The sequence below is a fragment of the Miniopterus schreibersii genome (assembly GCF_964146895.1).
Source record: "Miniopterus schreibersii genome assembly, chromosome: 10".
NCBI lineage: Eukaryota > Metazoa > Chordata > Mammalia > Chiroptera > Miniopteridae > Miniopterus > Miniopterus schreibersii.
Genome location: NC_138110.1, coordinates 45,273,144 through 45,300,991, shown reverse-complemented (window position 1 = coordinate 45,300,991; position 27,848 = coordinate 45,273,144). Strand labels below are relative to the sequence as shown.

The 27,848-nt window shown below is 38.9% G+C and overlaps 1 protein-coding gene across 3 annotated transcripts in view; it reads right to left on the bottom strand.

Moving 5' to 3' along the window:
- PTPRM (protein tyrosine phosphatase receptor type M) overlaps positions 1–27,848 on the bottom strand; it is a 617,272-nt gene that overhangs the window by 225,003 nt on the left and 364,421 nt on the right. For all 3 annotated transcript variants that reach the window (XM_081149146.1, XM_081149148.1, XM_081149147.1), the window contains exons 10-11: positions 25,730–25,931; positions 22,884–22,986 (exon numbers count right to left, since the gene is read on the bottom strand). In XM_081149146.1, the coding sequence (XP_081005272.1) occupies positions 22,884–22,986; positions 25,730–25,931 (305 nt within the window). The remainder of the gene's footprint in view (positions 1–22,883; positions 22,987–25,729; positions 25,932–27,848) is intronic.

Below are 27,848 nucleotides of genomic sequence, written 5' to 3'. Positions count from 1 at the left end.
ATTACGAAAGTTTTATATAAAAATATCTGCTGTTTCTGTAAGCAGGACACTAAAATAATACTTTTTTCACATGTGATTAAAGATGAATTTGTAGACAATCCAGTTTACCTAATAAATGGAATTATATTAACTGTAAGATTATTTTTAAAAGGCAATATATTATGTTTGTCAATGACATTTGTATGAATGCATGTGAAATTTTAACAAGTCACAAAATACAATGTGCAATGACTCGTTGACTAAAGTTTGACTTTGGTATTTCCTTACATTCCTTTGCCCTCTCCCACATTCAGTCAGTGGAAAGAGATGGCATAAGAAAAGCAGATAAAAAGGACTGGAATTTCAAAAGCCAAGGCCTTGGACTTATAAGCAGTTTCTAAGAGTAAATCATGAACAGGGCTACTTGAATTATATATGAAGATGGAAATGATCATCCTTCGAAGATGCCTGCAAGGACAGACACCCCACGGAGGAGTGGATCTCCCACCTTCCCCTCCCACCCCTCCAATGTTTTTGAATCTTGAAGTAACCTGAGGAGAATGGAAGAAACCTTGAAGGGATGACCTTATTTATTAAGATATATACATTTATTAGAATGAACATTTGTGCAGTTTTTTTAAAATAAAATTTTCTAATACTGAGAAAAACTAAACCTTTAACAGCTTTCAAAAACTGAATCCAGATTCGATTGAAAGTCCTTCTGGCAAAGAGATGTATCTCTTTCTAATCATATCAGAAAAGCGCAGTTTCTCCACCAAACAATGCTGTACTGGGTACTCATTCCCGCCTACAGTGCCTGCCTGCCGGGGGAAGGCCTGCAGAGGTCCCTCTTTGGGCTCGTGTCCGTGTGAACTCTGAATTTGCACTCAGTAAAATCACCTGTTTCTGGGAGTACAACCACTTAGTGCATTAGCCTAATGCAATGCAGCTGCTGTTCAGTTCGAAATTCTGTCTAAACAAAAATCAATTGTTGTAGAACATCAAAATGATTGCTCAGTAGACAGGCAGTCCAGCATGTTTATAGTGAAATGATAAAGTGAATTCTGAGCCGTGATGGAACCTTAAAAAAAAAGAAATACAACTCTTATTTCCTAACATCAGAGACTTCTGCTCTGCGAAATCGGGTAGAATCCTCACTGTGTGATGGGCCCAACATGAGAGGAACACAATAGAGGCAAAGTGGGCTTGGATTTCTTGTCATTTTCTCCCTGACTTCTTACAGCTACAGTCAGACGTGACTACTTTAAAATATATCTGTAGCTCGGCCCGGGGGTTCAGTTGGTTGGAATGTCATCCTGTATACCAAAAAGGTTGTGGGTTTGATTCCTGGTCGGGGACAGCACAGAAGCAACTGGTTGATGTTTCTCTCTCACATCAGTGTTTCTCTCTCTCATCAGTGTTTCTCTCTCTCTTTCTCTCTCTCTCTCTCTCTCTCTCTCTCTCTCAAAACAGTAAAACATATCCTCAAGTGAGGATTAAAAAGTGATAAAATACATCTGCGAATTCTTTGAAATTTCTCCCATCAAGAATGGGGTTGGCGAACCTTAATGACTACATTCAGCCAAGAGAATATAACAGAAGGACAATGTGGAAATCTCAAGGCATTGTTCAGAGAAGGCCATGCCATGCGTCTTTAGCCTGCTTCCCCGGGGAAGCCAGCTGGGCAAAGAGGCCAGCCTCCACGTCAGTGGCCCAGTGAGCCTGAACCTCCCACGGCAGAGAGGCCACGTGCAGGCACTGTGCCTGGCGCCCGGACCAGCTCCCAGCCAAGGCAGCGCCACCGACAGCCGTGGCCGTGCGCCGTCCTGGAAGGCCACGCAGCTGCGTCTTCGGATGAGGGCAGCCCGGGAGACACCCTAAGCAGGAACTTCCAAGCCAGAGCTTTTGCTGGCCCACAAAATCATGGCAAAATAAGAAAGTTGTTTTAAGATACTAAGTTTTGGAGTAGTTGGATATGCAGCAAATATTAACAAGAGTATCAGGTCACAGAATAGCAGGAGTGAAGGGTCAAGGTCAAAAAAGGACCATAGCACCACCACAGCTGACAGCTGACCCGTGAAGAAGTTTAATCCAGTGTGCCAATAAATACAACCAGCATTGAGAAAGTGTGACTTTTCTCTTGAAATGCCTTTAATAGGGGTGGAAGAACACGGCATGTACACCAATCTAGGCTCTAATCCTTCTGCCAACAACTGAGGTTTAAATTAATTTCTTTAGATCTTATTTTTTTTTCTTTTGAAATGAGAGAATTAGATGGATCTCTATGGTACAGTTTATCTTTTTATTCATAATTTTTATCCAGTATACAGGAACTACTATCACAAAAGGGATACATCAAAGGTATAAATTGCTTTGCGAAGGGATTCTCCATTAAATAAAATAATTTTTAACACTGGCTCCTCCTATCAGTCAGCTTTTACAATTTATTTGCTATATGACATGATTTCCAAAATTTCACTTTAAAAACTATTTCTGGGAAACCCATATAGTAGGAGAAGTGGAATTATGAAGATACATAAAAAATATTTGCAGGAATTATAATATACAGGAAGTGCTAGGCCAGGCACTTTTGCAGGTGTTTTTTTTTTTTTAAGTTTTTAAAATGTTTATTTATTGATTTTAGAGAGAGAGGAAGGGAGAGAGGGAGAGAGAGAGAGAGAAAGAGTGATACAGGGACAGAGGGAGAAACCAATTTGTTGTTCCACTTATTTATGCATTCATCGGGTGATTCTTATATGTGCCCCGACTGGGGTTGAAACCCCAACCATGGCATATTGTGACAATACTCTAACCAAATAAGCTACTTGGCTCACACATGCAGGTTTTATTTTCCCATTTTACTGATGAGAAAACTGTGGTTCAGAGGTGAAGTGCTCGTTTCTAACAGGGGCACAAAGCTAATTAAATAGCGGATGTCGTATCTTGACCATCAGCAAGACAGTACTCGTATCTCCTGTTAAAAATTCCTGGTTAAGGCACTCATGTGAAATGTCTGCACCACAGGCATCTTCTCCTGCTCATGAAAACACAACCAACACACAAACCAGTCCGCATCTACTTCCCCACAATCAGTTCACTTTGAGTATTGTGTAGAGAGATTCCTTCTCATTTATCAGATCAAGGGAGCCATAGATGGTAATTATACCTTTGACCTCAGTTCCTTCTCCCATCTGTATTTGGGTCATTAATGATTTCCAAGAAGGACACTCCTGGATTCTGCAGTGACGCCAGCTGGTGTCCTCTCCAGCTCCTGATCCCTACCAGGAACCTTCTCATCAATGGCACAGAGGACAGTGATCACTCACTTCTCAACCTGGAGGGAGCTCCCTCCTGATTCTAACTCTGCTAGACAAAAGATTGGCACAACCACTTCTGGACTTTCCCAATGCCAAGCTCTTAAATTCTACCACAAACATCTTTTCCTCTATTCTCTCACCCTGGCCTGGACTGAACTTGTTATTTATTTATTTATTTTTTAAAATATATCTTTATTGATTTCAGAGAGAGGAAAGGAGAGGGAGAGAGAGAGAGAGAAACATCAGTGATAAGCGAGTCACTGATAGGCTGCCTCCTGCATGCCCCCGACTGGGGATCGAGCCCGCAAGCAGGGCATGTGCCCTGACTGGGAATTGAACCCCGATCTCCTGGATCCTAGGTTGATGCTGAACCGCTGAGCCACGCCCGGCCAGGCCCAAGCTTGTCATTTAAATGCTGTTCTCTCCAACACACCGAAATCTTTTGTCACTCTCAGCAGATGACCCTACCTCATAAAGAGTCCTAGGTCCTTTCATGAATTTTCTCTCAGGGGCTTACAATCTGTTCCCCATTTCCATGTACTCTTGCTCTGCTCCAAACTCACAAAAACATATTTTCTGTAAAGGCTTAGAGTTATTTATGTCCTTTTATCAATATTTCTAAAAGTCTTGTAAAGTTCCTAGAGAAGGAGGGCTATGATTTAGTCATTTCTGTACCTCATGACACTTAGAATGAAGTGGCCACGAAGTACATATTTTTGAAAGCATAATATAATCCCGAAGTAACTTCTATTCTCTCTCTATTATATGTAGTAGTAGGGAGGAAATACACTGGTATTCACGAATATGCTTTTCTTTACTAAAATTCAATACTAAATTTATTTTGTATTCATTTCCTGAATACCAAAGAGATAACAGAGGAGGAAATTAACATGAAAAAAAGGTTTTGTGATAAGAGGGTGCTGGCATGATTGTAAGTTTATCTTGGATAACCCACAATTAAATAATGAACCCTGAGAGCATCAAAAGCTGTGTCTCTGCTTTGTCTACCCTCTTCTCTCACTTCCATCTCTCACTTTCCATCCATCTTTTCCCCAGCTTTGCTAGTATGTGTGCTGTGTGTCTGTTTACTAATTTATTAACTAAATATTTTTGAGTGCCTACTATGTACCAGGCAGTAATCTACTTTAACTAAAACAATATGACATTTGACATTCCCTAATGAAAGAAAATTTTTATAATTTAAATATCATCTGAGTATGGATTAATAAAATTAATTTTTCCAAGAAACAATTTTATGAGGGTTAGATGATAATTTGAGAATTAAATGATCATGTAATGGGTCTCCATTTTAGCCAGCTACTATGTTATACTATGTACTCTATTCCAGATATATTACTTTTTAAATGGCTACCGTCCACTCATCTTCAGATATATTAAAGGAAGAACTAAGTTGACTAGAGCAATTTCGAACTCAAAATGTCTTTTCATCCTTGCTCCACAAGACAAATTAGATTTGCAAGCATCCAGACCTCAAATCTATTTGCTCTTTAATAATTTAAGCCCTGAAAGGTCAAGAAGCTCTTTTCTATTCCCCTTTATCAAAGTTCAAGTGCTAATGAAAAATAGCTAAATCCTATCTGCTGACCAATTGCCACACACTGCTGGAAATTAACACATTATTGGCACCTAGGTCAATGGTACCTTGCCAGAACTTTATGACTAATATGTTTTTCATTTGTACAAATAACATCATTTCACTAATGAATTTCATAAAAGCTTTCCAACCACAACTGTAATCTCAAAAGTAGCTTTGAAAATCTCACTGTTTGAATGTTCGTTCTTAAAAGATGATTAAAAAAACACACAAATCCTCAAGAATGAAAACCAAGCAGAAATTTCTGGCTTAGTGAGCTGAATTAGAATTCTATTATCCCTCTAATGTGTTATTCATTCTCTCTTTGTTTATTAAAGTCACACCACTCCTGGCCTTGTTCCATCATTATTCTGGAATTTAAAGTAACATGAAATCTTCCTAAGGCATTGGCAATACGAAGGCACAATCCACAGTGAAGATGAAACTGCCAAAAATGTGACATCACTATGTCATAACTTTCTTATGGAATGAAATTTAATTTCAAGTTTAACTTATGCTATGCTTTTCTGTAACAAAACTCGAAGGCTTCACAAGGAGAGTGGGAAATCTGCATTTATATAGAACAGCACATGAAGTATACGCTAGAAAAGAACATCTGAACATCTTTTATGTACTTTGCTAAAAACCTGAAAGTTCAAATGTGATAAAATGTTTCTGGTATTTTCAAACTTTGAAGACTGTGAGGGAAAGCCTGCTGCAGATTTGAAGTTGACTTTACAATTTTTGTCGTCATTCATTTCCAGATTAAAGCCTTAGTTGTATGTCTACTTTTCTTACCCACTCATTCTGCTTCTTAGCAGCATAACCCATGGGGGGGGTTAAGTGGATAACAGAACAGGGAGAGGAGTGAGGGAGGAAAGGAAGGGTCTGTTTTGTTGCTTTGCTAATCCTTTACAGTGGGCACTTCTATTTCAGGGGCTTGGAAAAGTGCTCATTTCATGGTACCTAAGAGCGACCTTTAGCTTGATTTTCAATTTTTGGTAAAAACCATCCATTCTAAATGTATAAAAAATAGAGCTTAGTGCTAATATCTTCCTGAAGATTAATATTTGGGGGTGAGGGCAAATAAAAGTATAAACTTTATGCAAAGCATGTAAAATAAATATGTAATTAAAGTTCACTGCCATGTAACAACACAAAATTTATTTTCTTCTTGTACTGTGTTCAGTCACACCCCTTTCCTAAAGCTGTCAGCATTCACTGAAATGACACCCTACTGATACAAAAAATCTGGTACAATTGAACTAATTTTTAAGAGTTTTGCCACCAGTTTATAATTAGAAAAGAAAAAAAAGGTTAGTTCAATATGTTCAATATGTTTGTTATCATGACTAGGATTCCTTAGAGTCCTTCGTGCAACACTGGTGCTGAGAGTAGCTGACCTAACATAGTCCTGTTCATTGACCCATAAATGAGTACTGATAACTAGTTTTGCACAGACGATGGGCACTGCACAGCATACACAGCATAAACAGATCAGTGGGGTTGAATATTCTGTGTTAGCAACTTTAATTTCTCTTTGCTCTGCTTTGTTCTAGATAAGATTGGCAATATATTGCCGTGGAATATTTGCAGGGCACCACAAATACACTTTATGTTCTCTCGGCCATAAGTCATCCCGAGAAGCGTGCTTAGCATGTGTAGGTCACTACTGTTCTGCGCAAGTGTGTGCGTGCGCGTGTGTGCGCAGGCATGTGTGTGTGCACGTGGAGCATGTCTGAGCATTCGGACCAATAGCCTGCTGCTCTGCTAGTTAGAGATAAAATCTGATATAATAAAATATTAATTACAGCTGAAAGGTTGGGTGAGAAATACGAACTCAATTATAGTTCCATCTTGTGAACAAAAGGCAGGAAGAAAAAATCCTTTAGTTATGGAGGTTTGGGATAATAAAAGAGCAACTAGGACATTAGACTCAGGCTGAGAAACTCCATAAAAGGCCACCTGTTATTAATCTTCACAACAGGCACCAAATTTCTAGTAAATTAGTCCTAGATGGAACATCTTTAAGAGTGACTTCTCCCTTTTTTAACAAGTAAAGACGTTTTTCTTTGCACATTTTATTTCATTCAAGTTTATCATAACTTAATCATCACAATTTCACAAAAGTTATAATTCAAGGTCAGCTACTATTATTAAAGCCTTTTCTCATTTTATTTTTTAACTTTATTTTTATTGTTAATGCAAAGCATTTTCTCTTAAATAGTGCTAGTGACTTGAATAAAAAGAGAAACTGAATACTATCAAAGCCACATTAAATATCTTAATTATTATATGTTTGTAGTACATTCAATCCTAAATCTTTCAGTTCCTAAAAGTAGTGATACTGCAGGTCAGGTGAGCTGAAATGCAAATCCCACCATCAAAGAGGCAGGTGTGTGGAGAGAACCTGAACTGGAGTCACACACCATAGACAACTCGTTCCAGCTTTGCCACTAAATCATCGACTGCCCACTAAGGCCCTTCCCAGGTCTAATATTTTATAACTCCTGGTACAAGATCAGGCAAGCTGTAAGATTAACAAATGAAAATTATTTCATTCACGTTTCCTCCATCATTTCACTCTACAGTATTTTTCATGCATCAAGCCCTGTGCCAGAGGGAAGAATGAAAAGAGGAATGAGGCACAGACTGTCCTTGTCCTTGAGAAGCCCAGCCTAAAGGGTGCTAGAAACAGGCCACTCAAACAAAGAACTGCTGCGATGATAAGGATCTGATAAAGGGTTGTGCAGTGTAAGGGAGCACAGGGGAGGAGTGTCAAAGTCTACATCAAAATCTCCTGAAGCATCTGCTTCATTGAGATCTGTCCTGAACTGCGTGCCCCAACATTCCTAGACCAGTAACACCTGAAGGCTGCCCCTGCACTGCCTACAGCCACCAACTTTCTCCCCCAAATAGAGGTCTTTAGATTCCCAGTGCAGTCTCCATTCACTCCAATCATTTACAAACAAAACCCCTCCAAGTTCCAAGTTTTCCCCATCAGACTCACTAAAACAGAGGAGCTTCCAAGAACCCATGAGGATGCTTTATCAACAGTAGAGAAGACTGAAGGTCATGGGCGGGGACCAAGCTCAGATACCCGAGGAAGTCCTGGCAGGCATGTCCCAAGGGTCCCCTGAATGATGCTAAGAGGAACGCTAGAGTGGCAAGATTTCCCTCACAGTTTCATGCTGCCCAGCCGCTGGCAGAACTACACTGTCCCGACTCCCACCTGCCTGAGACGCCTGAGGCCAGGAGGAAGAGTGGAGGCTCTTTGGGGTGGGCGGGGAGAGCAGCCTGCAACACGCAGGGTTCTGGTCTCTGTTCCCCTCCACCTCTCTCCTAATCTGTCAGGCAGATTGAGAACTATTCTTTCTACCTCCTGTCATCACGCCTCCATACAAAGATCCATAATTTCTCAGTTTTAGCATCTCATTTGACATCTATTTTAATCATTAAGGTCAAATCAAAATATTGCAGATGTGTTTTGTTTCTTTGGGAGGGTGGTGGTGGGAGAATTTGGCCATTTCCTGCCTTCCCTGTCCACAGGCAGCCTCACTGCTTGGCTTTCTCCACAGAAGGCCTGGCCAGTGCTTCTGAGTATGGGGGTCTGGGCTCACTTGAACCTGCCCTTGAGGCCATGGTAGTAAGACTGGCGTTCTGACCTCATACAGAGGATCTTTCAGAGGACATTATGTGCAAGATTTTTTTTTTTCCCCCCGAAAAATCAGGGAAGAAAAGCTATGCACTATATTTTCATGCACAAAAGCAAGTTTGAAACGGAGTTAGAGGGAAGGTTAAATTAAGTTTCATTGTATAAAAGCTCAAATACTCTATTATTATTATCTTCCCCTGCCATTTTTAAAGCTCCTTTTGAAGGGTCTTGAAGAACAAACTTAGTTTCCAAAATGAATTTTCAAAGAGATGGCTGACATTATCATCCTAGAAGGAACATTAATAAAAATGATCTTTGTTTCTTGGCAGTAAAGGAATCCAGAGTATTATTTTTTAATACAATAAAATTCACCTAAAATCAAGTGGGGGAAGGGTGGCAGTGACGGGAATAAGGGATCCAGCACGGTTTGGTTAATACACATTGTAGCAACTCAGCTACAGTAAGTAATAGAAATACCCAGGTCAATGTAGGAATACAAAACTGAAGCTTCACTACTGAATGGCATTTCTGATTATGTGTACCCCAATGAAAAAAGGAAAAGTTTTAGGTTGGAAGTCAGATATTAGACCTCCTTTCCTTAAACAATTTTTGCCACGGATAGAACCTTCCCCAAAGATTCAAGAACTGTGACAAAAGAAGATTTAGTCCAAAAGGTTTAAGGTGTTCTTACAGTTTATTTCTTCAATAAGTAAGAGGGAACAATTAAAAAGCTACTAGTAAGCACTTCAAAACAACTGGTTTTGTCTTTCTTGACCCTCTGGAGACTTTTAAAATGGTGAAATAAAAAGGAACATATATATCAACAAAAAAAGATGGGATGATTTGATTAAAACAATCTAATACACTAAAACAACTTTGTTTAATCCAAGTTATTCAAGTCCTCAAAATTTCTCTCCTCCACATTGAGCAGACTGTGATAAAGCTGGACTACCAAAAACAAAGCTGTAGTTTAAAAATATTAATGAAGAAATACGGAAGAAAACAACAAGAAACCATGTTTCTAACTTCTAAGAATTAAGTAACAGGACTAACTCCCAAGAGTCCAATGGTCATAATCTAAAAACAAAGGTGTAATCTGTTTTTTTAACACTAGAAGAGATAGATAGTAAAGAAATAATATTAATTTTCAGAATAGCCAATGTCTGCAAAGGAAGGTGTAACCACCTTGGTTCCAAAGAGAGTCTGGAGGAAGATGCCTGTGGGCTGAGGGAAGGGGAGTGGGGATGGCTCCTGGGAGGGGACCAGTTCCTGCTGGCTAATGTGGCGTCCCAGCCATGTAAGGTTGCACAGAGAGAGCACAGCAGATATGCCTGTTAACCTCCCCAGATCTCAGTTCCTTCACCTGTGGATGGGGGTGCTCACATATGACTAGGGAGTCTGCTTTGGATGGCTACAGATCATTTCATAGAGGACCACCCATGGGCCTGGTGCACTAGAGCTACTCAGTCTAAGAAACAATGATTATTATTTTTATTGAAGTTATTATTCCTCTATCACAAGCTGCTCAGAAGATCATAACTCAGGTTCAGAAATATTGTACTAGAACCTAGAAAATTTCCCAGGATACCACGTTATTACAAGTCATTGCCATCATTACAGGCTAGAACAATGTCAATGATAAATAAGAAAAGCTTTCCTACATTGATGAGATAACACGTGTGTTAAATGCTGTCCCGAGAGCTTTCTTACATGTCATTAATTCTCCTGCCTCCTCTGAGGTGGATATTAGTATTACTCACATCTAACTGATGAGCAGAATGAGACTCAGAAAAGTTACACAACTTGTCCAAGGTTACAGAGCAAGTAGCGGCCAGGATTTAAACCCAGGGTCACCAAACTCCGTGCTGTGGTTGGCTGCATTTTTATGGTCTGCATATCTCTGTACCTTTCTTTCTAGGAAAGAGCTATTATTTGTAATTATTCCAATCAACAATGACTTCTCATCTCCCTGGTGTTTGATGGAGCAAAAGATCTTCTACAGAATGCATATACAATATTAATACCAAACACACATTTATTACAGCTTCCCTAAAATTACTCTCACCCTGGCTGATGTTGCTCAGTGGGTTGGAGCCTCGTCCCGTGTACCAGAAGGTGGTCAGTTCGATTCCCCGGTCAGGGCACATACTCAGGTTTGATCCCCCGAGCATGTGTGGGAGGGGACCAATTGATACTTCTCTCTCACATTGATGTTTTTCTCTCTCTCTCTCTCCCCCTTCCTCTCTCTAAATGTCAATAAAATTAAAAAAATTATTGTCAAAATATGGGTCACTGTACTATTATTAGAACATAGATCCTATTAAAGTGATAATCACAGTATATTGGTGTAAGTTAAAGGGCGGTAATGATTAGAAATGCTAAGCGTCGTACAAAAAGCAAGGAATAAAGGGAATAAAGACTGAATAGCAATCCAGTCAACATGTTTTGTTAAGCAAATCCTAATATTACAGTTTTGCCTTTTTTTAGCTTATCAGTTTACAAAGAACTTTCACTTATGTTAATCTTCATGACCGTACTGTGAGATATGTGAGCTGCATATGAACTCTGATTGCAGAAATGAAGAAAGACTCTGAGTCTGCAGGATGGCCTAGACTACACAATAGCAAAAACACAGCCCAGATGTCAGCCCAAAGCTTCTGGTCCATGCTACATGCTCTTTTAATTTGTGACACCATCTTCCTAAGATATTAAGTCCTATGAATTATTTACATCAGAGAGACAAGATTCCACTCAGTCTAAGTTAAACTTCAGTCATTTGGAGAGAACACAGTGAGCACCACAGAATTACCTGCCAGCTTTCTCCCCACCAAGACCCCTGCGTTTCTGGAAGCACATGGGCCCATTTACTCCTCCATGTCCCTGCCCAACGACTGACCCAAGGTGAAAATGCAATCATAACTTTGTCCCATTAAAAATCCTTTTACAGTCCAATTAGTTCTTGAAAAACAAAACATGAATTGAGGGCTCTGCCCAGTGCAGAACCAGGGTTGGAAATTCAGAGGTTAAATCACAGAGGGCAGTTTAGCAGAGCAAGCAGTCACCACAGTGAGGTGAGCAAGTCCTAGGTAGGCCAGGGGAGCAAGGCGAGAGGAGGCTCTCCGAGGAAGCAGATATCTGGGCTATACCTCAGAGGGTAATTGAGTGAGAGAGAAGGAGTGTGTGTGTGTGTGTGTGTGTGTGTGTGTGTGTGAGAGAGAGAGAGAGAGAGAGAGAGAGAGAGAGAGAGAGAGAGAGCAGAATGAAAGATCCCTGCAGCCCCAGTATGGAGCACCGATTGGACAGTTGGAAAAGCAGAAGAACTAAGGCAGCAAAGGAGTGATGAACAGCAAAGGAGAAAGTGGGGTGCGAGGTGAGAAGTGAGAGGTGAGAAGAGAGGCAGGTCTTCGAAGGAGTTAATACAGGCGGGCAAGACTCTAGTCACCTTCCTGATGGAATGTGAATTTGTAGCAGTGGCTTATTTGAAGGAGTCTTTCTGAATTTCTCTTCTCATTTAACAAAACATAAGAGGCTGATTCAAGGATAAAGGCAGGGTATGCTTTTATGCATATGCATTATATGGAAGGGTCAATGTATTTAACTTTTATTTAGAGATGAAAATATAAATTTAAAACCCTTCTTACTCCTGATATTCTGGCTAGTTAAAAGGCAGCTTTAAACCTTCAGCTTCTTATCTATGAAAGCTTCTGTGATAATTACTCTTGGTAAGAAAAAGAAGAGGTTCGAGTCAATAAACATTCATTGCACACTAAATTAGGTCTGAGGTACTAATGATAGAGGCTAAATTATGAAAATCATTTTGCATTTCCTGTGATATTTACATAAATTTTACATAATGATTAACCTGGGAAAATGCTCACTTTCAGCATTAACTGCATAAATCCAATACTCTTGCGTGTTGGTCAAACCTCATTTACTCTGCATGTGTTTTTAATTGTATTTACTAGGATGACCACTGTTTGCCTCTTAATTTTCTCCTATCCCAGGTTTATTTATTTAAAATTTTTTTATTGATTTCATAGAGAGAGGAAGGGAGAGGGAGAGAGAGAGAGAAACATCAATGTGAGAGGGAAACATCAATTGGCTGCCTCCTGCAGGCCCAGTATTGGGGATCAAGCACGCAACCCGGGCATTTTCCCTGACTGAAAACAGAACCAGTGACCTTTTGGTGCATGAGACGATGCTCCACCAACTGACTCACACTGGCCAGGGCATCTCAGGCTTTTTTATAGGTTGTTCTTCTCCTTGGTGGACCTATACCTGTCTTCCAGCTCCTCAATGACTATCTTCTACTTCTCCTTAGGGTTTCAGCTTAAATCGCACATCCTGATTCCCTTGTTGGAATTCCACCCTTATGTCAGATGCTGGTAGAGTGCCCTGGACTTTTCTCTGCAGCATTCAGCACCATCCTAGCACAGAGACTTGAACAGAAAAGCATTCAATAGATATTTGGTGAATGAATGAAGAATGAATGAATAATAGTCAAATGTCAACCCTAAAATTTCCTGTAACAGTTTGCAGTATTATAAAGAAAAGAACTTTAATGAGATACTCATAACTGCAGAGAGCTCTTCCCACTTCTCATTGAGCAGAAGAAACACTGATGCTGGACAGGAAAACACTTTGCAGTAAAAGGAGAGAAATGCAAGAACTGGGACATAGAGAACACCTCAAAGGGGATATGGTAATATGGAAAAAAGCTAACATCCCTTCCTAATCCTTTTACTACAGGTTGAAGAATTGAATGTTAATTTAATTAAGTAGATGAAAACTAAATACAGGTAACCATCACAAGAATAATATAATAATATAATATATATTTATATCTTATATTTTATAACATAAAATATAAAACATATACTTTAATTTTTGATGAAACAAGGTGAATCAGCATTTTTGTGTTCTCATGATAAATAATTATTTGTAAGTGCTGGTTGAGAAAATGTTCTGCTGAAGAGAATGATATAAAACAGAGTTTATTATATGACTGTGCCCCTCCCCCTGAAATGGGATTAAGAAGCAGTGTTAAGGAGAGGCAGGTGGTCAGGTCCTCTCTGAGTTGTTCCTGGGCTCGAAAAGGCTGTGCCTCTAAGCAGCACAGAGGGTTAACTTTCACTATCTGCCCCATAAGTGACTTTATCAGTCTCTTAGAACTTGTAATCTTTTCTCGTGTACACCTGAGATTTTAACACCTTAAAAAAGTGAAAGTGAGGCATCTATATAGTCAAATCAGTCACTCTTTGTCAAAATTTCCAAGATCCCCTCTCCCAAAGGCCATCAGTTTAGCTTAGAACACCTCTAGAAATTTATCCCTTAAACTCCCTGGAATCAATAATTGTGATTCGGAAGACCCAGCAGTTCCTGAGAGCAAATGGCATAGCAGCTCTGAGATTCGTAAGGCAATATACAGTTCAATTCAAGGCATTTTCAACTTCTGGGTTTAAAATTGAGACTACTTTGAAATTATTCCACTGTTCACATTCATAGAGAGATGAGGGGGAAAAACAGCATGTAACTCTCTCTGTTGTCCATGGAAAATGAAAATGAAATCAACTTGTATGTGCACCTCCCTCCCCGTGACAGATGGCTTCTGGGCTACTGGTCAGTGACGGGGAATGCGCAGCACACCTGCTTGGCCTCTAGGGAGGCAGCTGTGTGTAACGTATGGCCTCTGCTGTAAATGACACTCAAGGGCGTTCATGTAATCTCTAGTTCCAATCGCAGGCATTTATCTTTTCTGCGACAAGCAAGGGTTCCTTTGGGCATAGTAGGAATGAGAAATAGTCTGATCAAAAACTTAGTTCTTCCCTGGCCCTGGTCAAGACTTAGCCACAATCATCTGCTGAGTGTGCTGGCGGCGTGGCATTCCTTTAGGAGCTGAGGAGCATTTGCACTCTGGCTTTCAATAAGCAAAAACCCTGCTGCACCCATTCAATAGGCATTGCATACGTACTCAACACACATGATAATCGCTACAGAAGTCAGGGCAAAGAGGCCAGGGTAATGCCGTAGATGGAAGGCATAGAGAAAAGGGGAAGATCCAGAGGAGTCTTCTGAACAGGAGGGACTAATAATGCCACATATTTACCGCTTATGAAAATCTGGATTTAAAAATATTCAGACGATCTGTAATTTCCAATAAATTATCACGGTCACTGGTAAGCCAGACTTTCAATTTCTAGTGTTCCAATATTCACTTTAACAGTACTTTAAATGGCCAACATCACCACTTTGATTAGTAAATACATTCTCTCTTTTTTATTTTTTCTAGAAAGGACTAAATGGTTTTGATTTCTCTAAATCTGGTTTCTATTAAAAATTAGCATTTGGCATTTACAAGACCCCTTCCCTTCAAGCCCTACGAGTTAGCTATATCTTAACCGGGCCTAGTGGGAAAGAAGGCCGGCTGGGAGGACTCAGCACAACCTGCAGACTGCGCCTCCCTCACCCGCTCCTGCGCCCGCCCCTCTGGTCCATCCTGCAGGCTGCTGCGCTGATCTTCCCACTGTCCTTCCTAACCTAGATTCTTGGACGACTTACTCCCGCCATCACAAGCTCCTCTGCATCCCCAGTGCTTAGCACAGTGCTCGGACCCTAGTGAGTATGCGGTAAATGTAATCGTAGCAGCTCCATGACATACAACAGTGTTATCCCTGCTTTGGAAAGATAAGGAACCCGAGGCTCAGAGGATTAGGAAATCTGTAATGGTCACATAGCTAGTGGTTGAGAGAGCTGGGATTTGAAACTAGGTTTAATTCCAAAGAGGATATTCCATCTCTATATCATGTGGCTTATTTCAAAGTTAGGTCCACAAATTATATGGCCCAGAGTAATCATTTGATACTAGAGTAGTTTCCTCCTTAGAATATGCCAAAGGAGGAAAGAGTGATTTTGCCTGTCCAAAAGGCTATAGGTGACACCTGACACTATATTGTGTTTTAGGCCATACTGATCTTGATTATTAATTATTGGTAGATTTGGTAGTTTCTAATTAATTTAGAACATAGCACTGTTTAGATCTGGAAATTATACATCAGTTTCTAACAGGTTAATTTAAAATGAAGCTACTTTATGCCCGGTCGGGCGTGGCTCAGTGGTTGAGCGTTGACCTAGGATCCAGGCGATCGGGGTTTGATTCCCGATCAGGGCACATGCCCGGGTTACGGGCTCGATCAATGACTCTCTCATCATTGATGTTTCTATCTCTCTCTCTCCCTCTCCTTTCCTCTCTCTGAAATCAATAAAGATATATTTAAAAAAAAAAAAAAATGAAGCTACTTTTATATGTATGTTATAGAATCTTTGTATCTGAAGGCAAACTTTGCATTGTGAGATTTTACACTTCAGTTTTCTCTTTCTCAAAATAACATTGCCATTACAGCAAGAAAATAAAATAAAGGGATACACTTTTTTGTGAATCATTAGTAATAAATATTTTTAAATCATTAACTGGCTCCTCTGAGCCAGTATCAAACTCTTAGATGAAACTATTTTGATTAAACTGATGAACAAAATAGGTCTAGAGACATGGATGCATGGAACAGACTGACAGATCTCAGAGGGGAGGGAGGATGGGGTGGGAAGAGATTATCCAAAGAACTTATATACATATATGCATATCCCCTGGACACAGACAGTAGTGTGGTGAAGGCCTGGGGTGGGGCAGGGGCCGAGTGGAGGGTGAAAAAAGAGGGGTAATGGGAGACATCTGTAATAATGTCAACAATAATCTCTCTCTCTTTCTCTCATCTCTCTCTATCTCTATCATCTCTATCTCTATCTCTATCTCTATCTCTATCTCTATCTCTATCTCTATCTCTATCTCTATCTCTATCTCTATCATCTCTATCTCTACCTCTACCTCTACCTCTACCATCTATCTACACAAACATGAAAAAAGAAAAAAACAAAATTTGTGAAATCTGGGGATTCAATTCTAACATAATTGTGAAATGGCACCTGCACCACAAATATCTTTCTCTGAAGAAAGTGGAGAGATTCAGATTCTTCGAGGGTGAACAGAACATTGGACTTCATCAAGACAAGCAAGTAAAATGTCTCACTGAATCTTCACTGGGATGCCATATTGTGAATTTTACTTTTAGAGCAGCCATATAAAGAAGGTCAGTTTCCTTTTGTTGTATGCTTATGTTTTTTCAGTAGATCTGATAATAACCATAATTAACTAATGATTCAGGGGTCAACAGGGAAACACTTAACCTTTCAAAAGAGTTATGTTGTTTTACAGAACAGAGGCCTGCAGAAAGTTCATTTCCTACTTATAATAGCAGTTCCTAAAAACTTGGAAATGCATAAATAAAAGGTAGCCAGATGCAATCAAAATTTGAAATGCGGTAAAGATAGTAGAATTTACAGAAATTCTATTTATGATTTTTATTGATAGAAACAATTGTTAAATTTTAATTTATTTTTCATGTAAAATTAGACTTTTCATGATATCAGATTTGAATTAAATGAAACACACAAAGAAAAGTCAGAGGACCAGAGCTGGTCCTATGAAAAGAAACAACACCACAAACCACCCATTGACATGGTCTGAAGCATGCTGCATAAGGAAAAAACACTTCCATAGTAGGTCTAGTATTTAGTATGTGTGAAGTATGGCTTGAAATGTTTTAAAAATATTGCCTCATATAATCTTCACAAGAACCCTATGATGTTGATAGCTCAAAGGCTCCTTACACAAAACAGAAGTGAATGGGACGTCCAAGAAGGTGGTAATGGAATGAACATGTTTTCCCTTGGACTTACAAGTGGTAGGCAATCATGAAGATTGCTGCTGCTTAAAAAAAATGGTCCATACTTCTTAACATTCAACTTCCAAACAGTATTAAATCATATGCCAACAATTATAATTCCTAATATTAGAAACTTCTTAAACCAAAATGTGTGATTATCTCTACCTTTCATTAATAATAATGATCTCTTTTCTTGTTTTTATGTCAAAAGATCTGTTTCGCTGTCCCATCTGAGGTGCCATTTCACAGACATCCTGACTCCCACCCTCGTGCTGAGTCCCTTTAACAAAAACTGCTGTGTGATAACCAGCTAGGGACATGAGTGCAGGCTGATGGCCTACAAGGAGAATAAATCTCATTTCCCATATAGCCCCAGGATCAAATACAAACATTTTAAGAAGTGCAACACATTACCTTAAAATAAATACAATGGCTTTACTGCCTATTTATCTTCAATGGAATGAAAACTTGTCCTTCACCTTGTTCTAAGAAAACAGTATGGGTTCTTCAAAGGACAAAGGACTTGATAGAAAAAAACAGCATCCTTGAATACACTTCTAATTTTCTGTCTAATTTGTTACAAAAGAATATTTGATGAGTACTTTGAGTAAACCAGGTTAACAATGAGGCTTTAAAATGTGCTCACATTTTCCTAGTTAGCTACTTAAGGCAAAGCAGCATAAGGGGAAAATTGACAGAGAGAAGTAAATAAAAAGAGCAGACATTTGCAAAGTCTACCACAATAATGAATTCAGGGCAAAACCAATTAAATAAAAATCTGGACATATTATATAAAAATAGTTCTTTATTTATATGTAAAACTGAAGCTACTCTATGAGACAAGTCTTTTTTAAAATCAGAAGTGCTGACCTGGCCAGTATGGCTCAGTGGTTAAAGTGTAGGCCTGCACGCCAAAGGGTCACTGGTTTGACTCCCTGTCAAGGGCACATACCTGGGTTGTAGGTTCCATCCCTGGCCCCAGCTGAGCACATGCAGGAGGCAACCAATTGACGTGTCTCTCTCACATTGATGTTTTGTCTCTCCCCTCCTCCCTCCCTCCCACTCTCTCTAAAAATCAATGGAAAAAATATCCTTGGGTAAGGATTAACAAAAAATAAAATAAAATAAAATCAGAAGTGTTTTGGACGAATGAAATATTTATGCTTGCCATAATAGAAAACATTTCTTATCTCATTTGAAATCTTACTTAACTAGAACACATCCTTAAAAAAGTAAGACAAAATATTTCTTCCATTCCTTATGCCCTCTTCTCTTCCCTATTCATAATGTTGAGGTTCCTATTTGCTGTCCTGATTCTCAGCTACAGAAACTATTCACTAGTTTCTTTTTAAATATAACCATTGAGGAAGCATTTGGTTGCAAGGACTAACACAGTACAATAAGTTACTAGTGACAATAAAAGCACAACACTAAAATAACTGGGGCTCCCTTTATTAGAATAACAACAAAGTGGCTGCCACAAATTAAAGTTACTTTTGTACGTTTAGGTGTCTGGGTTGTTGATGTGATTACTGCCCACCTCCCACCCCCACAGACAGACAAAACTGTAACAGGTCCTTCTCCATTTAATAGTATCTCCTGAATGAATGAGTTAAAAAGTAAGAACTTAATCTTTTATCTTTTCATCGAAATAAATATCAGAATGTTTAATTAATCAACATATCCAAGCACTGAGTTTTAATTAAGGAGACACGAAGGTCCAAAACATTTATGAACAAACTGAAGCAACAATGTCCTAAGAACCAAAATGAGAGTCATTTGAAAACACCATCGCCTAGGCTCAGAAATGATTCTCAAGCATACTGACCATTATTAGAAGGTATAATACATTATTAATGAGGGATAGTGCAAACAGGAGAATATATATATATATATGAGTGTGTGTCTATATATATGTACATATATATGTGAAAAACAAAGTCACAGGTGGAATTTTTGTTGTGTAAAGTTTGTGTACAACTCATTCTTTATTTAGAGCTGCTCTTTTATTGGCAAATTACAAGGTTTTTCACTGCTGGGTTGTGTCTACATGTGATGAGCAATGGAGAAAAGAGAGAGAAAAGAGGTGACTCTAAATGAGTAAAAGAAAATTAAGCTTTTCCCTGTATTATTAAAGACAACAACTGAAACCATGAACAGACATTAAATTCTGTCCTAGGTGCTTGTTTACCAGCTGGAATGATGAAATTTGTGTTCTTCTAGCCACCTTAGGATTTAAATAATTGTTTGTGACAGAGCTGATGTGTTGATCAATAAAAAGACAACAATTGCTTACATTGAGAGTTTAGTGCAATTTCAAGAACCTGCACTAACCACGCTGAGTGCTCGTAGTGGAATCAATGCCTTACTTAGTGAAGTGCATAAACGAAGTACGAGTGAATCTGTAACACTGATGAACATGGATTAACAAAATCAAATCAGTTGAAAGAATGTGTTTTGGAAATCACACAATGACAGTACTTTTGAACACATAACACTGTGAAAAACCCAGGAAAGCAAACAGATGTTCCTTCCATTTCCCTTCTTTCTTCTAGTATTTATCTTATCATTTGGGAAACGCTTTCTTGCATTGCAGTTTGATTACATGTGCATTTTGCAAATTTCCAGATGTGTTCAAATGTTTTAATCTACATTATGGCTTTATATTTTAGGTCCCTATGATTCCCTAATCAGAGTTCTTATTTCTCTAAACACCAAATGAAATGGAAAATTTTCATATAGCCCATTTAGTTTGAGAGTATTATAGGCTTCCCCCGCCCAAACGAATCCTTCTAGTTATATTGGTCTTCTATTTACTCAATAGATCATCAGTCCCACTTTGTTGTATTATAATAATGAATTCTTTGAAGAGAATATTTACTTTCCTGCAAAAAATCTTTTGACAGGTGAGACTGAGATAATTTCCTCTCTCAAATTTGTGCAATAAAATTTACCCATTCAAGACAAACATCCTTCCAATAAAGGCAGTATCTGTGGCGGATTTCCCTGTCATGCTTACTGAATAGTGTCCCACAGGAGGTGAAATTGGTTCTAGCATTTTGGATTTAGATAATGAACATAGATAGTAAATTTATTAATTTCCAGACGCTAACATTGTGGGTGAAGGTGTAATAGAGGCAGAGTGCAAAGTGACCCTGTCAAATTCAAAGAATATTTAGCTAATAATAGCATGATGTTTAATCAAAGTAGAGCAGTGCTGAACTTGGACCAGAGGGCATTACGGCGATTGTGAAAGAAGATGTCACAACCTAAGTTGTAATCGTAGCAGAGGTAGAGAGTTGGGCCTGACGAAATGATGTAAGACCTGTGGTAAAAGCTCTGTATCTTGGATACTCTGACAAGCATTCGAGTCTGTATTTTTATAAGCATAAGATATCTGAGGATATTTATAATTAATGAACTAGTAAGGCTTCAAAGTCTCCAAAAACAACTAGAAAGGTTTAAATGGAAACAATAAAATCATACTTTAGCAACACATATGACAGAAAATATGAACAGCAGTTTGAAATGCAGGTGACAATTTACAAAGATAAGGGAAGGGGGACTAACCTGGAAGGACTAACCTGCCCAAAGGAATATTATTTGAAAACTTAGATTTGGAAAGATCCATAAAAAGACATAGATGGAAATCTGACAGAAAGGGTTTGAAGGAACAATGCAATAAGAATAGAAGATGTGAAAAATGAGTTTATACAGGAATAAAGTAGAATAGGGAATAACTGGCTGTTTGGAGAAATGGTTAGGATTTCAGTCTCCTTCTGCCTGGAGGCACTGAACGTGAGTGACCTCCACCCTTTCATTTTATCGTGATGTTTCTATTGGGACCACCACCTCCTGTCCTAATGGCCCACTGCTGCTGAGTCTGAGCAACTGTTAAATTGGTCAGAAAAAATGATGTTCCAAAGGCCATGGTTAGAGCACCAACTTTCATTTAATAATAATTCAGCCTTCCGGAGCGAAAAAAGAATGACCCATGGCCAGTGCACTTGGGTCTTGGATAGCCATCTAATGAGCGTGTGCCTTGGCTCATTCAGATCAGTGCAACCAGTCAACACCACACACAAATCAACCCTAAGGTTTGGGGTGGTGTCAGTGGCATCACTCTTTTAGCAGTGATAATAACTGAAGTTTAGAATAGAGCTTTCACATAGCTCATAGTGTTTTCACAAACTGCACCTATGAATGGCAATCCTAATTCTTTTATATGAGCTATAAATTATGCTGAGAGAGTCAACGGAGTAAATAAAAAAGTTTTACTATAATTTTGTAGATTTTCAAATAATTTCTGTGATTCTACCCTGATGTGACTTCACTATCAACTAATGCTATTCTCCTCTTACTCTTGATTCTGTGGACTAAAACTAGTATATATCTTCTCAGAGATCAAGAAGTCCAACTGATCACTGTGTGATACTATAGTAAAAACATGATAGAAAACAGCCAGGTTTCAAAAGGTTAATGAAATAAAATTTTACAAAAGGAACATGGAAACAAATCCAATATAGCCTTAATTGTGAATGTAAATGTTTCCTCGGAGTATGCTGTTGAAAGTAATAGATTATTATGAAAGGAATCACTTCTCATAGTACAGAACATCTGAATCCCTCTGAAACAAGCAGAAATTTCATTTATATAGATTAATGAGCTTATGACAAGTTCATATTCAAGAGTTATTCAGGCATTCCTTTGCTCCTTCCTAGGAAGAATAAATTTATTTTATTCATCCACTGTAAAAGTTACACTTTGTAATTTCTTGGCTATATAAATCATCATGGAATGAGAAATGAGACCTACATGTTGGTAATAAACTTAAATCTGTTCAAATAAAGACCTCACAATGCTCTTTCCAATAGTCTATTTCAGCGACTTTCAACCTTTTCATCTCATGGCACACATAAACTAATTACTAAAATTCTGCAGCACACCAAAAAATATATTTCTTGCTGATCCGACAAAAGTAGGTATAATTTTGATTCATTCACATCAAATGGCTATTGTCACTTCGTCAGATATCGCATGTTTTAAAAATTCTTGCGGCACGCCAGTGTGCTCTTGCAGCACACCGGTTGAAAATCGCTGGTCTACTTCTTTCTAAAAAATTATCCACCACATATTCAACTAAGAAATCAGTCAATTCAGAAAAAAGGTAACCAAACTTAAACCCCAGGTAAACAAACAAACAGACAAAAGGTCTACTTAAAGAATAGAGTTCAGGACAAAGATGTCAGGTGCCCTTGGGTAGCTAAATGGCTGCAAGCCAACTGCAAAGCCACCTCCCAGCAGACTGGGGCTTTTGTTCCTTGTGTTCAAAGAACAACCTCACTTGCAGCCTCGAACTCTTTACACAATACTTGATCACCCCACATCAAAGCACTTGCCTTTTCCTCAGTCATTTCTTTTAATTAGAACTAATAAAGATACGAGTTTACATGCTGACTGAGGTTTGCAGCATATCCCTAGAGAACACATTGGAGAAATTAATCAATTTGACTTTAGTTTCCACCTCTCCAGAGCCAGCCCAGCCCTCCTCTGCTCAGTACCTGACAGGCGCGCCTCGGCTGTGCGCAGGTTTCAGCATGACTGTCACTGTATTGTCAGTTTGATTCAAAGGGGCCTCGAGTTCATAAGCTGGCATAGAGGGTGCTGGGGAAAAAGGCATAAGATGGGAGACTCATTATTTCTGGTTTATCTTTTCAGTTTCTGTCTACTTTCATTTACAAAAAACATTAAGAACACCGTGCACTTAGATGAAATTGCAGCGATCCACTGACCATGAGCAGCTGTTACATATATACCCTACACAAAATATCAGGGACAACTGCTAAAACCAGTATATGCTGACTTCTTTGATCTCAGAGATCAAAGCTGGAGAGAGCATGAGCAGGGCATGTGAAGTGTTAGTAAATTTCTGTTTGGATTCTTGCTAAATAAGTGTAGTGAGCTGGTGAAAATCCATTAACCTGTACGTTTATAATTTGTGTTCTTTTCTTAAAAATATATACTTTAAATGCCCATTTAAGAAATAATTAGTAGGATCATAACATTGAACTTTACAGTTTGAAGTCAAGTTTTTTTGTGTACCAAAAATCCACCAGGGGTTTGAAGCAGATGGTAGGAGCCAGAGATGCCTGTTGAAATTAGTGGCCACTGGTGGGCTCCCAGGAAAAGCAAGGAGTGGAAAAGATAAGGCAACTGAAGTAAGAAAGTCCTGGGCTTGACTTTACACTGTGCCTCGTTCTAACCAGCAGAGGCGCTTTGGCACATAATCTCTGGAGCTTTGGTCTACCCATCTTTCCAAATAGGAAATTACCCTCTAGGGTTGTTATAGGAATTCAAAGAGAGCCAGGCAAATATAATTCTATAAATGTTAGTTCTCCTAATGTGACTCCTATTTCCAAGGTCATTTCCTGGCATTCTTTGTTTTCTAGATGGTTGGTTAGCTCTTATTCCGAGAAGATAACAACAGAGCTCTCTGGTAATTCTGTCATCATGATGAACAAGACAAATCATTTCATAAAGGCTGGGATGTGAGAGGGCACATGGTCTTTTTACGGCCCACAGGGATAGGTACCTGGTGAGAACATTAGAGATCATTTTTTACAAATATAGTTTTAAAAATCTCTTAGATATAAAGAGCTTTCATGTAAAGACATAGGTTATATCTCAGTTCCATTTATTGGATTTTCTTAGCATTAAAAATTAAATCCGATTCCATTAAAATGAACTTAAATTCATAATACAGAATTACATTTTGTATAGAGAGCAGTTCTCTATCTGGGATCCATGAAAGTAGAAAATAGGGGCTCATAAATTGTAATTTTTTGAACTATAAAAATTACATAGTTATTCTTGATAAGCCTGTGTAGGCTAATTAAAATGTCAACTGTCTTTGCTTTTGGATAGAATTGTATGAACCTGGTGGGCTAACAATGCTCAGACCCATATCAACCAGAATTTTAATTTAATGAAAATGGTAAAAATGAATTATTTTTCTAAAAGAACACATCTTTTAAGATAATAATCTTTTGAAATGCGGTATCCATGGGGGAAAATTACAGAAAAAAAAGAAAAGAAAAAAAGGGCTAAGAGGTATACACATTGGTACACATTTCCTCTCTAAATCTTCGTGATAAATCCATGCATCAGATAATATCATCTTAATTTACATCTGGGAGTAAATTCCTTGATCAAAATCAGAGAGGAAGTACATGGAAAAATGAAACAGAACCCATACTTTCAGACTGCAAGCCAGTGGTCTTTCTGCTCCCTCATCTGTACAACATGTGCTATTTTCCTAACCTCCCAAGACTTCTTCGTCTTTACGACTCTCCAGGTTGTTCTTATAACCTAATGCTTCATATCAAATATTGACTGTATATTAAACTTCAAGTCAAGCTTATGCTCATAAATAAAATCTTGTACAATGAAAAATTTCCCTTTAAGTTATAATTGCTTAAAAACAAAATTCCAAACCTTCCTCCCTCAAAACCCAGTAGAACACTTACAGTACTCTGGTTGCATTTCCCTTCCTTCATTTCCAAACAAGAACTTTTATAAAACAAGGAATGAGGGACAATATATATGAAAATCGGGCTAAATATTATATAGCTACCCCTGACTAAGTTACCTTCCTCACCCGCCTTCTGCTCATCTGCCCCCAACCCAAACAATCAAAGCCCAAACTCAAATACTTCCCCTCTCCTACCCAAAGGGGAAAACAATGGAAAAATAAAATGTCCACGGAAAGTGTTTATTGCTGTTACATATCCCACACCAGATGGCAACTCCATTTCCTCTAGTCTGAAGCACAAAGAAATTTTCTGCACAGTTGCATATGCCCAGAAATATTTTTCAAATTATATCTTTTGTTGGATGGCATAATTGAGTCTACAAGCAAAAACGCTAGAGGCCGTAAGTGCCTGGTGCAACTTCTCTGTTGTCGCCTCTCTTTAGGACGTGAAACTGCTAATGGGGAAGGTCCCAAGGAAGGCTGATCCTTCTGGCATTGAACTCCATAGAATGCTGTCTTTCTGTTGAGCACTCAATCATTCATGGCTCATTACAGAGATGTTTCCAGCACTGCTGCTCTGGTAACTGGGGACTGGGAAGGGGTAAGAGTGAACAGAACAGAACCTTCTGCTCATGCCCAAGTCTCCAATGCAAACTACTGAGACAGTGCCTACTTCTTAACACAGAAGGATCTTAAGCTCTCAAATTATGAATATTTGTAGTATTTCATTTAATTCCATGATTCTGATTTTCAGACATCCAAAAGTATTCATTTGAATGTGATGTGTAAGTTTGGGTGAGCTCTGCATACTTGACAATGGGAATGAAAAAGTACAAAATGCCACTTCTGATAAAACATGTAAGACTGATACAGTACCTGATATTTTGGTGGTAAACTGATTTGTTGCTGGAGGTCCAAAACCCTTAGCTGTACTAGCTCGGATGGTAAAGGAGTACGTTGTCCCTGGATACAGTCCAAAAAACAGAAAATGGGTTTCATTTCCAAGTTTCGAGACTCTTCCACTTTGATTGGATAAGTCTATTTCTGGGTCAAAGGAACTGACTGCTTTGTAAGTGATCTGCAAGAGAACGAGACAGCGGTTAAACATCTGGAGCAGATAGGCCAAGATTTCATCTTTATCCATAAACCCTCCTGATGTCTGCACTGTCAGGCGCTTTATGATAAACTCCCCCATTCATTCAGACTCTTCAAATCCTGGACCCAGTGAAGGGGCGCGGGAACTCAGCCAAAACTGTTATGAGTGATTACTTTTATAGACAGAGGAACTTCAAGCCAGTAGATTAGAACATAAAGGATGAGTTCAGGTTTAAGCTAATACCTTGAAGTCATTTGCTTTCAAAAATGTCATTTTGGAAAACAACACTACAGTTGGTTCAACACAAAATAATATACAACTAGCTCAAACAGATAAGAAGCTGACGAGCGTAAGGCCTCATCTCTCATGTAGTGGCCACAGTTTGACTTAGCACTGAATAGGATTACTGTCTCCTGGAAACAAGGACACTTTTCAGTGTTTTTATCAATGTGGGCAAAGAAGTCTGCTCCAAAAATAAATCCTAGATGTGTCAGTAGCTCCTGATGCTATTGACTGTCGTACTCACGATGGGTCATATTTGCATCTTTTCTTTAGAGCTGTCCAGTAGAATTTTCTGTCATGATGGAGATGCTCTGTTCTGCACTGTTGAGTATGGTGGCCACTAGTCACAAGTGGCTATGGAGCACTCCAAATGCCGCTCGCGAGGCCAAGGAACTTAAGATGTAATTTAATTTAATTTAAATTAACTACAATTCAAATTTAAATTGCCACCTGTGACTAGGAGCTGCCACTTCAAACAGTGCAACTCTAGAAGCTTTCCCAATATTTGCCACATAACAGGTGTTCAAAGCATGTAGGGTGAGTCTGGAATGTGTGAAAATAAATGTAACGTAGGTGCCTTTAGATTCTTCCCTTCAAATGAATTTTAAAAGAATTTCACTGTAAGTAGTTCATCAACTATTCAAGAACATACATTTTAGTGGTGATTACTAACTTCTACTGGTTGTAATGACATAATTTTTAAATGTGGCATATTCAAAAGTTTTAAATTACACAACTGAGCACTTTTCTTGCTTTTAAATAGGTAAACTTACTTATAATTTATGTGCCTGAACAGTAACACTGTTATTATACAAAGCGATAACTGGCATTCTCTCTTCTTGTATTTATACCATGTCATTATAATTAAGGAGACCTCTCTGAAAGAATATTTAGATTCAGTCAACTAAGCTTTGGCAAGAAAATGTTTGCTATATATATTAATCACTGCGGTGACTGGCACTCTCAGAGTCAGGCAGCTTGTCTGTGGTTACCCCTCTCGCATATGTCCCTCACCAGGTAACTGTGAATCAAGAGGCAAGGCCGAGTCTACCACCCGGCTTGCGGGAGGGCCTTCAGCAATGTCACTGCTGTGTGCTCACTGCTCGCTTAGTCCCCCATTCTGATATCCCCAGAGGATGATCTAAGCTGCGGCAGCAGAACTGCTCCCCCGAGGTTTATTTATTCATTCAGTCGGCCAGTTGAGGATATTAACTGCATGCCTCCTTATGTACCAGGCACTGTGCTCTGGGCTGGGTCTCATGTGGTGGTTCAGACATGGTACATACCCTGGAGGAGGTAACAGTCTGGCGGGGAAGGAGAGAAGCAATTCAACAATTATGATAGAGTATAATTAAAATAAGGACTAGCACTGCCCACCAGGGCTAGGTTAATGGTCCTGTTTATTTTACTGCCTTGTTGAAAACTTTAATGGGACACAAATGCATACGAGACAAAATCCAAGCTCCCTAACTTTGTGTTTGAGACCTGCCTACATCTTCCCCACTTATTTCTGAATACTTGACATGATGGCATTGTATTACCTTCTGTCCTGGTTACTCTGCTATGAACACTCCCTGGGCTTTTCTCACACTGCTTTTGTTCACTAACTTTCATCTT